This window comes from Tauraco erythrolophus, chromosome 4, assembly GCF_009769465.1.
Source record: "Tauraco erythrolophus isolate bTauEry1 chromosome 4, bTauEry1.pri, whole genome shotgun sequence".
NCBI classification, from domain to species: Eukaryota; Metazoa; Chordata; class Aves; order Musophagiformes; family Musophagidae; genus Tauraco; species Tauraco erythrolophus.
Window position 1 is genome coordinate 52,627,446 of NC_141468.1, and position 15,492 is coordinate 52,642,937.

General features: G+C 40.1%; 1 protein-coding gene across 1 annotated transcript in view; it reads left to right on the forward strand.

Annotated features, from left to right (window-relative positions):
* The first annotated feature begins 1,303 nt into the window (after positions 1-1,303).
* The window catches only part of PLEKHG7 (pleckstrin homology and RhoGEF domain containing G7), a 35,475-nt gene continuing 21,286 nt past the window's right edge, over positions 1,304-15,492 (forward strand). The window contains exons 1-7 of the mRNA XM_086610841.1: positions 1,304-2,008; positions 3,148-3,167; positions 8,513-8,640; positions 9,976-10,016; positions 11,906-12,001; positions 13,110-13,259; positions 15,221-15,316. Coding sequence (XP_086466967.1) covers positions 1,304-2,008; positions 3,148-3,167; positions 8,513-8,640; positions 9,976-10,016; positions 11,906-12,001; positions 13,110-13,259; positions 15,221-15,316 — 1,236 coding nt within the window. The remainder of the gene's footprint in view (positions 2,009-3,147; positions 3,168-8,512; positions 8,641-9,975; positions 10,017-11,905; positions 12,002-13,109; positions 13,260-15,220; positions 15,317-15,492) is intronic.

Sequence of the window (15,492 nt, forward strand, 5' to 3'; positions counted from 1 at the left end):
ATTTCTCAAAATAAAAGTCTTGAAACATTAAAAAGCAATAACAGCAAATCTCACAGCAATGGTATGCAATCATATCTTTGCTCAGAAGTGAAAAATAGTAATAATTTCTCATTATTGTCATTTGTGACACATCTTGAATGTGATTTTTAGTGCTTGTCCGTTTTAATAAGCATATGTGTTAATTAGCCTTTATCTATTAAAAAGTAAAGAATAATTTGCTAATACGTTTGTGGATATTCACTATAGTTGTGAAAGAAACCATTTCCATCATAAAGATGCACTTTTTCTTCTTGTAAACACCTGAATGATTGTTTTATAATGGCTAAAGAGTTTGTAAAATGCAGTACTTTGAACTAGCAAACTTGATTAAATAATTTGTTTCTTATCACTTTATAGATCAAACTGATGGGACTATATAATTAGAGAAAATTCAGATTCAATCTGTGATATTCAATAGCTCAAGAAAAAAGTCAACATAAACAAAAATGTTCAAAGAAGCCTACAATCATGAACAGTTTTAAGATTCCTGTTAGCAAACAAAGAACCTGAACTAAAGAAGAGATTGAAGAAGTTGAATCAATAATCCTCAATTATGACTTGAAATGTCAGTCCAGTTTTAGAGAGACTAGTCATCAAAACACTATAAAATAGAGCTTCATGAATCACAGAACACAGAATTATTTACTGATCAATCAACAGCTAAGTTACTTTGATAAATAGTTGTCTTCATTATTTGATTACAATGTATACGTAATGTTTATTACAAAATATTTTCCTGCTGAAAAAGAAAAGCGAGAATTATTAGACTCACCTTACATAAATGTTACATTGTATTTGCTTAAGCATTCAGCAAGTAATTAGTATTTGTACATAAACGATTTTTGCAACAAGTAGGAGTCTTGATAGCTGGCAACTTCATTTTTGTCCCGCGTACAGCCGTATCACAATCTCATTTATGGATGGGGAGTGGCAACCAGACGAGCAGAGTTCCTAATTACACAGTTAGTCTTTACCATCTAATTAGTTCTGCTGATTGACGCTGACACTGCTAGCACCCTCAAAGATAGTGGCTGTTTAAACAGCTTGCTGAAATAAGGTTCTGAAGCTGTTTAAACTTGCATTTAAGCAGGATTCAAAGTGTAGGCAATTATTTCTGTACTATTGCACATATATACTTTTTTATTATTATTTTTTACCATTTGCATATCCTCCCATTACAAAAACGCAAACAGTAAGTTTCTACGAAGCTTTTCTGATCATGCGTCCTAGGTATAAAAAACTATAAATATGCTGCAAATAAAGAATGCATCAACCAAGCTCTGTTTGCTCTCCGGACCTGGTCAAAGAAACCTGCATCTGTGTGGAACTTCTAAACAGGGAAGCCGAGCTTCGTAAAGAAAACTCTGCTATGTCTGGAAGCAGCAGTCCAGAAGATGTCTTCAGTCCCAGTGAAACACAGGCAGTATCGGTTTGTATGGACACCACCATACCTCCAGGTGACAGCATTCAAAGACGGGCTTATATAGAGTCTTCACTTCTGAAGCTTCCCACAGAAGAGTGCATTGGGAACCATCATGCACCTTTCCAGTTTGACCGGCATGCTTTGGCCAGAATTTCCACTTCTCCAACTTTAAGGCGTCTAAGGATGGCCTCTGCCTCACAAGCACTGTCGTTTCAGGATTGTTCTGACACAGCTCGGTTGGGAAATCAAAAGGAATACACTGGCTCTCTCCACCACATTTGTAAGAGTCCACTTCGGTGCACTACAGCTTCCTCATCGTCATTGCCCTCTTGCATCCATGCAAAATTGCTGTCTTCCAAAGCCAAGTCTGAGACAACTATACCAGATTCAGGGTCTACCTGCCCCAGATCAAAGCTACCAAGCCAAAAAGATCCTCTCTGCAATGGCAGTCCCAATAAGACACTCCAAAACTCTCGGAGAGCCAACTCTGCTACGCTGCCTAGGAGACTCCTCCATCCCAGCCCTACACCACAGGAGGGTGTTCAGGTAAGAGGAATAGGATGATGCAACCTCCCTTTCGGTCTTGCATATTCAGTGTTGGCCCATCACGGCCCAATGCACAAACAAATCTACAGTTCTTAACCTAAACTGCAACCTGGCCCTACAACAGATCAACTTCTACAATCACCAGGAAAGGAGATTTTTCCTTCCAAATCAGCAAGACAATGGTTCCAGCCTTGTCTCTTGGTGAGCAGGTTGGCCTTGTCTGCTCCTGCACACGGCCACTCTTTCCCACCTCTGTCCTTTCACCTTAGTGGGCCAGTATAACTTTTTGTGGGGCTGTGAAAGAACACGATTAAGTAATTTATCTAGTTATGGTTTGGGTTTAGAAGATTATTTTATTTCCAGGGTCCTTCAGCCAGGTTAATCCTAAACCAGGGTGGTTCTCTATTCTGTTTTGCTGAATAGCATTACCAACCCCGACAAAACCAAGAACGATGTTTTTCAAGATGATTGAGCCAAATTTAAGGTTCGCTACTACCAAAGAAAGAGGTCACATTCCCTTTCTTTACTTCCACTTGCCTAGCTCTGCCACTTACTAGCCCCCTCCATTTTTATATTCAGCTCCATAAATGACAAGCAATTGTTCAATCTTCTCCGAGAAAAAAAGAAACACTGATCCAGTGAGAGTCAGTAAAGAGAAATAAGCAAGGGAGGAGGTAGCCCTCCGTCTTTCCCTGGTGGTAAACTACCATTCAGCTATCTCCCATAACTTCACTCCAGGGAGAATAGGAGAGGCACTGCGTAAGACAGGTTTGCTACTAGAACTGCTCCCAAAGACCTCGCATTACTCACCCAAGCAGTTAAATTCAGATACAGTTAAACGCTTGACTCCGTCCTTATGCAAAGCACCTACATGCGCGTTTCACTAACGCAGACGGTATCAAATAGGTGTGTAGCTCTTTACTAACCAGTTAGTTTTGTGCCACGGACCAAAAGTTACTTTTGTCCCCCTTCAAATATAGAAGACATTCTGGATTTCAAATGAGTTCTCCTCATTTCTCCACAACAGTGAAAATAATTAGTCAATGTCTATGTGGCACTTATCTCTTAACAAATTTCACAAAATCACATTTCTGGCTTGTGTTCTGACCAAGTAACAAGACTATCTCACTTTCTTTCAGAGTGGATTGCCTATACAAAGGTATGCATCTATTCGTTTTATCTTATTCTAAGATTCACTTCTGTATATTTTTAATGAATCCACTTCACTCTAAGACAAAACTGAACAGTGAGGCATGTATGTGCAATAACTTTAATTTGTAGATTTGCTTTGTGAAATACCTGTCACCAGCTTGTTAAACTAAACTTTTTAATGAGATTTTCTTCCAAAGGTGGCCCTCTCCCTGACACATTTAGCTGTATTTCACGCAGTATTTCAGCTGGACCATCGCAGAGCTCTGCACTAGGAACTAACTGCCAAAAGGTCTGGCTGTTCGGATTAGCAGCGTTAGATTTCAGTTTGAAGAATGCGAAACATCTCATAATCCTAAGCGACATTCTTCAAAACCTTGTGGGAGGGAAAAGGCAGCAAACAAGCTAGCAGAACAGCTCGATATTGTTCTCATATGTGAGCAAAGCAGATCTAGGACTGCTACTGGATGGGGGGGTTGTTAATCCTAAAAACTAAGAATACTTGAAATTTGTTAAGTTAGTGCAGGCAAGATAAGGTGTTGAGTACTGTAGAATTGTGGAGTGAATTGCATCAAGCTCTTACAAGGAATTATCAGAAAGTAAAAACTTGATTAGAAATTAGTTTGATTCAGCCATGCTTCTTTCCTTAAGATGTTCAAATGTTCACAGAAAGGAAAGGAAGTTTATTTTCTGCCCAGACAACAATGAAGTAGGAGCTAGTACTTCCCTTAATAACCATACCTCTCTCACTGATGGTGCAGTGCTCATTTTACTGCATGATTCCCTTGAAGATTTCAAGTGGGGCATGCAGGTCAGTGAGATATATTAAAAGCACTAGTACTGGTGAGCAAGGCTTGGGGAAGACAGCCTCGTAACAAACAGCAATACCTTGCTTTTGCGACTCTACCATAATGTATTTCACTTCTTAAGGCAGTAGACATCATTAGTTGAGCTGTATCTCCTCTTCTTCCTAATGTTTACTCATCTTTCAGGTAGAAGCTCTGTTATAACAAGCAGCTTGCAAGCAGGTCTGTATTTGGGACTGGGTGTGTTGGAGCAGGCTAATATAGTCTATGAGTAGTTACACAAGCAGTTTCCTAGACAAGGCTTAACAGATGTGTGTGTGTGTCTACATGTTCAGTGTAGAAGAGGCTTCCTAGATTTTCTGAATTGTTGCCATTTTGAGCCCACTCTTCAGCATTTTAAATTTATAGTAGAAAAGGGAAGAGGGAGATGGAGAGAGGAGAGAAAGGAAGGGAGAGATCTTTGCATCTCGGTGTGAAAACAGGTGATCTGCACCTCCTATGGGAAGATCAGTCTGCACTGATCCAACTCAAAACTGTAATGCATAAACATATCTCACTGACAGGGTGAAGATTTGTGTGATCTGTAGCAAACTTCAGGGGGGAATTTGAAGAATACTGAATGCAAATGGCTAAACAGGAGAACATCAAACATTTAATGTACACACTCTCCCTTGGTGCCACCTGCCTGGCAGTTTCAGAGGGAAGCCACTGTATGCCAGCTAGGATATCTGCCCTGGACTTCTACCCAGACACATTTTAAAATCAAGAAATCACAGAGGAAACAACATAAGCATTGTTCCACAGCCACCAGCAGGAAAGACTGAGAAAAAGATGTATTATGATTTTCTTTCTTATCCTAACCAACATTAGAACGTGGAGAAATGCTAAACAAAAATTACCAGTTTCTGCCTTAAACTTTTTTCTCAGGTTGAATTTGGTCCAAGGTCTGGGCAAGGGCTCAAAGGCTGTGTTGACCTCCTCCTTTATCCAAATCACTAGTCTAACTTCTTAACAGCTAATCCCTTCTTATCACAGCTAGAGAAAACTGGGGAAATGTCAGATTATTTTCTCCACCTAGAAGCACACTGGGGCAGTTGGCAACCCCCCTCCAAGACTGACTTATATATCGTCCAGGGTAAAAACATGCCTCTACCCTTCAGTTTTAATGAACATCTTTTCTCCCCACTGCCAGGCTGTACTTTCAAAAGCCTTTCTTAAAGCAGCAATGCTCTTTTTAAACAGCCTTCCTTCCTCCACCCAGTCCTCAGTCAGGAATGCCAGTACATCTCTGTTGGCATAGCAACATGCTGAACTGATGTTAATTAAAAATAATCAGCCAAAACAAACAAAAAGGGCCAAAGGGGCAGCACAGAGAGATGTGTGTGTGGTGGAGACAGGGTGAGATGCTAAGGCCAACACAGCTGTGGAAGGAAACATTGATAAAACAAACCTTTCATTTACTTTGAGCTCATTTTCTCTTACCCTGCCATTCAGCATATCAGAGACCAGGTACAACACTGGATTGCACTATTTCCTAAAGACAACCAGATAATAGAAGTCTTCTCGGTAGCTGCCAAGGCAGCTCATTTTCAATGAGCTGAGGGAGCTAGGCTCATCTATCTTGAAGTTCTCCTCTTCCTCTTCTAATGTCTCATATGCCTGCAAAAGTGTCAGGCTGACTTTGAATCAGGGAGTCCAAATACCCTCCCTGAGTGGCTTGGGTAACAGTACTGTGACCACTCTATAATGATGACCCTTGTAACCTCTTAAGTTGCTTTTATTCTCATCTAGTGGGCATTCCTTTAAATAACATATCTGCTACTTAAGTAAGGTGATTTATATAGATGTCTATTCCCCGGGACATCTAAAGGTCTAGTCAGGCTAAGATCATGAACATATCAAGATACAAACATCTAAAAAGCAATCGACTGAAACTCTCCATGCCCTAGAAATAACTGTATACCCAGGATATTTGGTTTTCCAGAGCATGGGCTCCTTCAGTGTCTTTAATAATTTTCCATAACTTTATAATGCAAACCTGTGACATTATTTTGTTTCATAAACCAAGTAGATTTAAAGGAGGAACTATTGCAGATAATATCTCCTCAGGTGCTTGGATTCATCCCTAAACTACAGACATTTCTTTCACTCAAGCACTTTAGTCCACCACCTCTAATAAGAAAAACAAAAAACTAAAGAAAAAGGCAAAGCTACAGGGTCTGCAGTCATGAAAAGATGCTAAAATATTGCATACAGACTCAAAAACCAATAAATTGCATCACACAACACTTCAGTAGTTTCATTTCTCCAGTAAAACCAACAGCTAACGTATCTAATACGTCTACAGGCATCAGGCCAAGTGATCACAAATATCTGTACCTTCATCTGTGAAGCACAAGTACATAATTTAGGCATGTAAGTCATTCATGAGACCAGGCATGTCAGATTGCAAAGGTGTAATGCAGATACACATCCGAGTAACCTTGGCATGCTCCCACACTTCACAGGCTTGCATACCTACGTGAAGAGCTTGTTTAGACATATGTGTCTCTGAAGTTCAAGGCCTTTTTGATCTTGGGAAATAACACCGCTTAACTCAGTTATAGTGAAACTGTGTTTCCCATTACTAATCTTCATAAGCCATTAGACTCCAGCTTCAAAATATATTCTGCAATTAAAGTAGGCTAGATGCTTTAAGAATCAATAATACGTTGGCAAAGTTTTATCGTGACTCCAACCTGAAATAAATCTCCTGAATTTCCCAGCACAGGAGTGATGGCTTTTAGAATTATCCTTGTATTACATTGCAGCATCTGGCTTGTATAATAATCCAGCTGCCCAAGAGATTGCATGGTGCAATCACTAGAGGTTTCAGAAGCATCTTAATACAATTGTCACCAACGCTTAAAAATTGCACTGGGTAGTACTCAGCGCACCTCATCAGGAAGCAGTCTCCCATGCACTGGTATGAGCTTGCAGATAACAAAGAAACAGACCCCATAAAATCTCTCAAACTATGTGCTAGGTTCAATTTCATAAGCAATCTCAGAGTTTCATTGTAAATCCTTAAAGTTAAATAAACAGATCCCATATTCCCCACTCAGTAGCACTACCAGAAAAGTAAAAGCTTTTAGAGAACTCGTACATTGCACATTGTAAACTTCTCAACACTTAGTTTTCCAGCCCTGATATGCCAGTGTTTCGAGTGTTAAAGCCCCAGACATGACGCTCGACAGCCTACATCCCCCTCTGTTGTTAGAAGCAATCTTTCCTCTCATGTATACAATTCAATTGGTTTAGCAAAGGCAATTGCAAGCAATGTCACTGTTAGATCATGACAAAAAGTATAATCTCCATGTCCTGCTATACATATCAAATCCCAGTTCTCTACCACAGAGCTCATCTGCCAGTTAATAAGTTGTCAAGTGACCGTTCACGCACTTAAGGGGAAAAATATACCTGCCAGGTTTCACAGCAGGTGTTGGCAAACTGCAAAATATTCACAGTAAGGTATCTGCCTAGGCAAAAAAGTAATAAGAATTATACTTAACTGACCAAAAATACCATATGCAGTAAACGGTGACTAAAAAAGAGAATTTTTATATATGCAGGAACACTTCATGCCCTGTCCCTCAGCTGCTTAATTACTGACCCTTTGAAGACTGATGCAGTCTTCATGCATCAATCAGTTGAAGACAGCAGAACAGAAGCCACAGACACCCATCACTTCGCAACAGTACACTAACACAATTAATTAGGTATCGGTGTGAGCTAGCAAAATCCAAAAAGGTTTTTGTTATGCAGCAATAATTTCTGTATTTGAATGCAAGTAGCCTCTGGCACAAACACACTGTTGGATACAGAATCTCTGTGTCACTTCACTTGATGTATCTACATCCTGGACAATGCCCTCCGTTAGTAACAATAATAGTTGGAAAGAGCCATTTGTTTTCAATCAGCAGGGCTGCTAAGCCATATTATGTTCAAAATACAAAATATTTGAATTAGCAGAAAAAATGCCATAAAGCTTTAGAAAGAAAATAGCACAAACTAGCCAAAAGTTTAAATACTTAAGAAAAAAATAAATTAACTGTTTCATTAGTACGCTGTCTTTTCCTGAAATCACCAGTGTTACATGAAGGTTAAAAGTAATGACAACTCATATATCAGCTAGGGACATGGTATTTAACTGTTCCTTTGGACTCCAGTGGCAAAACCTAGGTTCTGAAATCTCCACTCATTTTTTGCCTAATCTCAGAAGAATCCAGGAATTTCTAATATTTAAATTCTCTAAGTATCTATCATCTGAGGCAAGCCATGGCCATAAGCACATTGGTCTCAGCAACAACATGGAGCTGGAAAGATAATTAGGTATTTGCTGTCAATCATTGAAATTTTCTGCTCATTGTTACTTTAACATATTACGTCATAGCCACTGTGATTTGATTTTTTAGCTCATTTCCTCCTGTATCAGCAAGGAGCACTTCAGAAGTTTCCTCTGCAGCCATGAGCGGAGAGAGATGACGTGTATTGTTGTTGCATCTCACAGATCAGCCGAGCGCAGGCGTAGCTCCGTGGTAGTGAGTCTGCCGGGACTCGAGGTGTTCCCTGGAGACCTCCTGGTGTCAGACAGTGCCATGGACTACCTGTCCCACGCGGCCCTGCTGCTCAGCGCAGGTCAGACACAGGGTGGGGGTTGCTCGTCTGAGCCCAGCAAAAACCACGACTAGAACGTGTGTGCGTGTGGGATGGGGAGGGAGGATGGAGCAGTGCAACAACGACACGCAAGGCAGCACAGCCTCCGTGGGGATTCTGTTACCCCACACCAAAGCGACTGCATCATTAATTTTAAGATTCTCCTCAATTTATTTAATTTTTTGCCTGTATTTTATTGCTGAATGCAAAATGTAAGAGGTAGATGAGGGGGGGCAGGACATGGATGACCTCCCTCCTCCACAGGCAAGGAGCAACCAGAGCCCAAGCCAGGAAGTCAATCTTCAAGCAGCTGAGTTCCAAACTCCTACCTGCACAGCTTCCAGCAGAGGGAAGAGAGTGTCCCATGCCACCCTTACCAATATTGCTCTAATCACAAGGGTAGCAGACCTAACTCATGGCTAGAGGTTGCTCACAAGACCCTCCAACATTGAAATGTAGACCTGCAAGCAATTAGTATCTACTGTGGAGGATAGTATAGTGTGCAGTGTGATTGCCAGAGACCAGAAGATGCTGGTGACTAGAGACTGAAATTTTCATAAAAAAATAAATAAGTCAAGGTCACAACCAGCAGTTTCATGAAAGCAAATAAGCCAGCCATCCCCCCAAAGAATGACCAAGACCTTCAAAATCCAAAAGGAGAAAGTTTCAACTGTGATTCCCAGTTCCACACAGGCCTGAAGGTAGGTGCCACATTTAGAAAGCTCTTTCAAATTTCCTGCTGAACAAACACAGGCATTCCTCACCTCTCACTAGTACATTCCTACATCTAGATCCCCAGCTTTCCCTATGCCTTACTAAGGACCATGAATTACAGCTTGCATCACTGTGCCAGTCCCATGACAGATCTGAGGCTCAGGGTTTGCAGGATTGTTTATTCACAGGAGTTTTAAAAACCTGCATAGTTCCAAGATATCACTAATGAGCAGGCATAGCCTAATTCTTGCTTCAAAACAAAGGATATATTTAAGAATTGGCCGGAGATGGGATGTGTTTTCCCGTGTAAAGAGCTGGCAATCACACACTGATCATCTGCAGCAAGTGGGAGTGTTTAGCATCATCCAAGATCATTATAGAGAGACATAATTCTTACTGGGAGGAATCCAATAGCTTTAACAGGTTTTAAGTTGGGTGCACAAACTGCCTAAACACAAGTATTAAATCTGAGCCAAGTAGAGTATAGTTTATCAGACTTCATTTAAAAAAAAAAAAATATATATATATATAAACCTCATAAAAATAAGTTTTATTTTTAGCTATTTCTTTCTTTACTGATAACACATTTGTTTTACCCATCAGAGTCCAAAAAGCCAAGGTGGCCATTTGCCAAAAGAGGAGCTGTGAGTATTTCACCATGTTTCCTTCCTTGCACTGACCTTGCCTTCTCCCACCACTAACCTGGGTAAAAAGAATTTCTTTACTGACTTTGGAAAAAGGCAGCCAGCAGGTGAGCTGAACTCAGAGGTCTCAGCCCACCCCGGGACTGCTTGGACATCAATGCACCTGAACACACAGTCAGGGTGGCTGCTCCCCATTCCCATGGGCAGTGGGAGGAGAGATGCCCTTGACACCAGGAGGGCAGAATGGGGCAGGCAACAAGGGAGTTCTCATTCAAGGTGTTCAATGCTGGCAGCAGGTCCAGCGCAGCTCCCCGGTGTAAGAGAGGTGGGTAAGTCAGTCGCATTGTTGCTTTGACCACAGTGTATCCTGTATTTTCTGTATGCCAACTTGGACTTCAGTGCCTTAGGGCTCTGGAGTATCTGCCTAATTCCCACTCACACAGAAGGGATCTAGGTTTTACTTGTCAAAGTACCTTTTTAGATGCTTTCTGAGGCCTTTCCTATCCTCATAGGCACCCTCACACTCTCCAGGAAAAGCATAAACACCAACACACTGCAGTTAATTTCCTCGTCCAACACATTTCCTTGTCTTTTCCAGTTATGAAAATTTTCACTTACTATGGTATCTAAATTTCCTTTTCGAGTGTTGTTTATCAGTCAAAAAATCATTTGCAAGTGTTCTGATAACTTCGCACCTCTAAACATGTAATTGTGAACAGTCCCTTCCTAATATTTTTTTCATTTTATTTTCTAAATCTCGACTATCAAAGACGAGCTTGTGAAAGTGAAACCAGTGCAAGTACTCAGATTAGCATGTACAAGATTTCCCACTTCATTTGATAGCATTTCCATGGCATTTGAAGGACCATGGCCTAAAACTGAGATTTTTTTAAATTCAGCAAAGTATTTGAAATTTGCATTTGACATTTAGCCAAAGTGATTGCTGAGACTATTAAATGTCATAAAACTTCATTTATGAACATTCTTTTGCTAGTGCATCGGTTAAGTGTGTGTATATATAATTGCATTACTGTTTCTGCTCCATTTCAAGCTATCTTTCAAAACAAAGAGTTGAGCTTAAACTCTTATTCAAATATTATAATCAAACACATATTTCAAAACTGGCTTGAGTGCAGTGCTTAAAGTTCAGACAATAGAATTCCACGCAGTATGAGTATACAGTTCCAGAGAACAGATAAAACTTAGGCAAACACCTTTTAAGTCTATGCTCACAGCACTAAATTAAAGTCCATAAATATCGGTTAAACTTTTTACATGGCTCTGTGGGCCTGAAAAATAAAGCCAAACCAAAATCAATTTTTTTTATTTCATGATCGCTCACACAGACAAACTCCTCCCACTGTTTAAGCCTTCTAAAAGCTCATTTTATAGACACTACTCCACAGCTGACCAAGGAGTTTTTTCAATATGTAGCTCAAATAAAAAATAAATAAATAAATATAAATTTGGGGGGGAACAAACAAACAAAATACAAGCTTTGTATACATATAGCAGGAGGATGACTGCAATGATGAGGTTTTGTGCCCTACTTCTGACAGGCCTGAAAGAAGCAAACATTTTATCTGTTGTGTCTGCTGAGGGTAGCCCATTGTCTGTTGCCATAACAATCATTTGCTTTGCCAAAGACTTCTGTGTTACATAAATAAGATCTTACACACCCACACCTAAGCCACCTACACACCCCACTCATAGCTACAAATAAACTTGCCATCACTGCCTCATCTGTGTAGGAGAGTCTGGAAATATGAGGAAATCACTCAGTTAAGGGCAAGCTCCTTACATATCAGAGCAAGATTACTGAGCTGGGTCAACTACTTATTGGTCTTTAAAACATTGTATAAATCAGGGGTTCTTTTGTCATTCAACAGGGTAAAGAGAAACAGAAGCACGCATCTGATCTGGAAAACTGTCTTTCAACTTTTAAGATCATAGACTGCAGCACATATGATTTTTTCTGCTATAAGGTATCAAAATACTCTATACTGTAGCAAGGATACTTAGAAGATGGGGCTAAAAGTTTTGTGGTTTTTTCAAGTTACCATTTTTCACTACGTTAATCTGAATATGAAATCTTTCTGCAAAATTAATGCACAAGCATAAGGCACATGTTTGAATTGAAGGGGTAAGGAGGAAACTGTGAGTGTCGTAGGTGGTTAGCAAGGGCCCTCCCAACCACCTGGATTTTGCCAGGCTCCCAGATTGCTCTAGACCGAAGAGGTACCACCTTCAGTAAAAGGCATCAAGACAACCTTCTCAGCAGTGTCTGCAAATATGGGGAAAGAAATTGCAGCGACATCAAATGGGGCACGGTCACCCCCACTGCCGCCTTCGGTGTGCATTTAGAGGTGACCACTTTGAGGTCCACGCCAACAACAAGGTTCAGCTGTAGAAACCCCATCAAATTCTGTTTGCCAGATAAACAAGGCTCCTGGTCTCCAGAGCCTCCTATCCATAGAAACACCAAGCTTGGGATACCAGGGTGATATTCAGATAACCCACACCTAACACCATCCCCCCTCCAAAGCAAACTTTTGTCTTCTCACAGCAGGCTGTTATATGCAGTTCCCCATAGACCTGGTTGTTGAGGACTTCTGTCAGTGCCTAACTCATATGTGAAAGTTTGACTTTGGAGCAGGTCAGGAAGGTGATAGTGGCCACCCCAGGACTAAACAAAACAATATCCAAGTATCTATGAAGACCTAGTCCCTTGGTACCTTGATTTTACTATCTGGAAGATAGGAAGCGATCATACATCTTCGCTTTTCAGTAGCGGCAGCAGCACAATAGATCAAATTCCTTAGCATTTGCAAGCTGCCCACTATTTTTTGATACATCCTACATAGACTATCATACTGTATTACTTTCAATTCGACATGTTTATATTGTAAATATTTTGGAGGAAAATGTCAGTTTTTTTCATCTTTTTAAGGTAATCTTTAAGCTTTCAGAAGAAGAATCACTAGTACTGGGAGATGGGCTCTGTACATGGGCAAATAGATCATAGATTCTTTTCATAAAGTCTGAAGCAGTTGATGCAACCTTCAGTGGTTTTCTTTCTTTTTCAACCAACAGAGTAAGTCTTGGCATGAATTTATAAAGGCTCAACAGACTGAGCAGAAAGATGTTGACAGCCAGTTAGAAGTGAAAAAAGAAGCAGCAGTGTGGGAACTTTTCACAAGTGAATGCACTTACTTTCTGGATCATTTGCTGGTTCTCAAGATGGTAACCTCAGATTTCATTTCTCAAAAATAATGAAACATTATTTGCCTTGCTGTCAGCATGGCAGACATAAGCCACCTGTAACCTCTCATTGGGTGTCGACAGGGGAACAGCTTAAGCACTTGGTTTTTCTCCTCTGTTGCCTGTTCATCCTGTTTCCACAATTCCCTTTGTTTTTTATCTTCTCGGTGCCATCTCTTTTTCTGGACATCACTCTCTAGTGCTTTGTAAACACCATCTGATTGCAGATCCTTGCAGTAATTTCAGCTGATACTACACTATTCTCACTAACTCTGAGCTGAAGCCACTCTTCAATTGACTATACTGGATATTTCTATACCACTAGTCCGTAACATTACACTCTGTTTAACTTCATACAGGGCTGTGGTTAGATTATTCTGACTAGCGTACAAAAACCTCAGAGTTCAGCAGACCTGTAGTTCTATTACAAGAAAACCAGCAAACTTAAAAACAACTCCTCTCCCAAAAACTCCTAATTGCCTCAGTTCTGGTGAATTTTAAGAGCTTTGAAACATGGACAAGAATACTACATGCTGTTACAAGAATAGTTGCTCTATTTACATTCCTCACACATCAAAAGTTAGTGTACCCATTTAAAAGGATAGAAGCTTCCCTAAATACCTTCCTATCATTTCTCTCTTATTCTACACAGACTATTCCTGTTTTCTTATTAGTCAAAGGAAAAACATTAGTGAAACATTTTCCATGTTGCTGAAATTTAGCCTAGGTAGTACAAGAAGTACTGCAAAGTAAAGGGAATAAATAGAAGACTGGGTTGAATTCCTTCTCGATGGGGCATAATAGGAAGGGAGAGGAAAGGGAACAACAGGACCAGCTGCAGGTTCAAGGCAGCATGGAAATGTCCTTCACTCTAGACACTTTCTTCTGAGATGATTAAAAAATGGGTGAATCCTGGGAAAGGTGAGGACATGCAGGTCCCTTGGTGAGCCTGACGCAGGAACCCACAGACAAGCCTTAGCCAGCCCTACATGACCCAAGAATGAAGCCCATGCCAGCTTCCCACCTCTCCTGCCAAAGAAAGAGCCTATTGAATTTGAGGAGTCAGTTTTACAGATACCTGCTAATCTAAGTACTTTCCAGTGTAAAAATATCCGACTGATTTTAATGAATCTGCATAGGAAACTTTAAGACCACCATAAATTCCCTTTAAGCTCTCAGGTCAACTGTTCATGGCAATTGAAGAATTACACAAGGCTAAGCAAACACTCTCAACAGCTCTTCAGTCTTAGCACCTGGGCAATGTTTTTTTTCATTAATGCTTCTCACACATGTACAAAAAATTCTACTTGTTAATCTACTTTTTTTAAGCCCTTTTCAAATTTTGATCAGATTCGGATTCTGATGATCACCATCAGAGCATAAATAATATAAAATCTTGGATGGCAAGTAAATAAGCATGCAATTTTCACTCAATATAGGTTAACAGAACAACCCAAAGAGATTAAAAATCTTCATGAACTCTCTACCTATGCTATTCCAACATTTTTTTTCCCCATAGTAATTCTAAACAACTGGTATAGCAGCAGATTCATAGGGTAGAAAGGAAAGCATTTAGAAAGGGCAGAGAAATCTGTAACTCCAGCTCTGATGTTATTAATTCTTTCACATGGATCTGCAGGATGCTCCATTTCCCCCGTTCAGCCAGAGAGCACAGCAGGGACATCGCTGCCTCTGTGGCAGCTGCAGAGACATCACTCATACCCTTCTTCTCACACAAAGCCCAATACTTAGCCTTCAGGCAGGTCAGGAAAAGTTTCTCAGAGTATCATCTTCTGCCCTCCCCAAATCAAATGATTGTTTCACAAGAATTACAGAGTAAACATGTTCTTTTCAGGGGAAAAAAAAAAAAAAAAAATATATATATATATATATATTGAATTGACACAAACAGTAAATAACATGGATTTGTTTTGGTTTTAAAGATATTTATGAACACTCTAAAATACCTCCAGAGTAATGAATTTCTCTTGGATGTGGATTTGTGGAGACTTTTTGCAAACTTAGAGGAGTTAAACAAGGTGAGTAAAAAAATAAAAGTCTTACTGAGATCAGAAATCAACTAGCCCAATAAGAAGAGCCAAGAAACCATTCATAAAGCTTCTATTCAGATTCAATGCTCATATTTGGAACTTAGTTCGAATAAGTATTCTTTCCTTCATTTCTATTTGGTATATCGGTGGGGGTCAAATTTCAC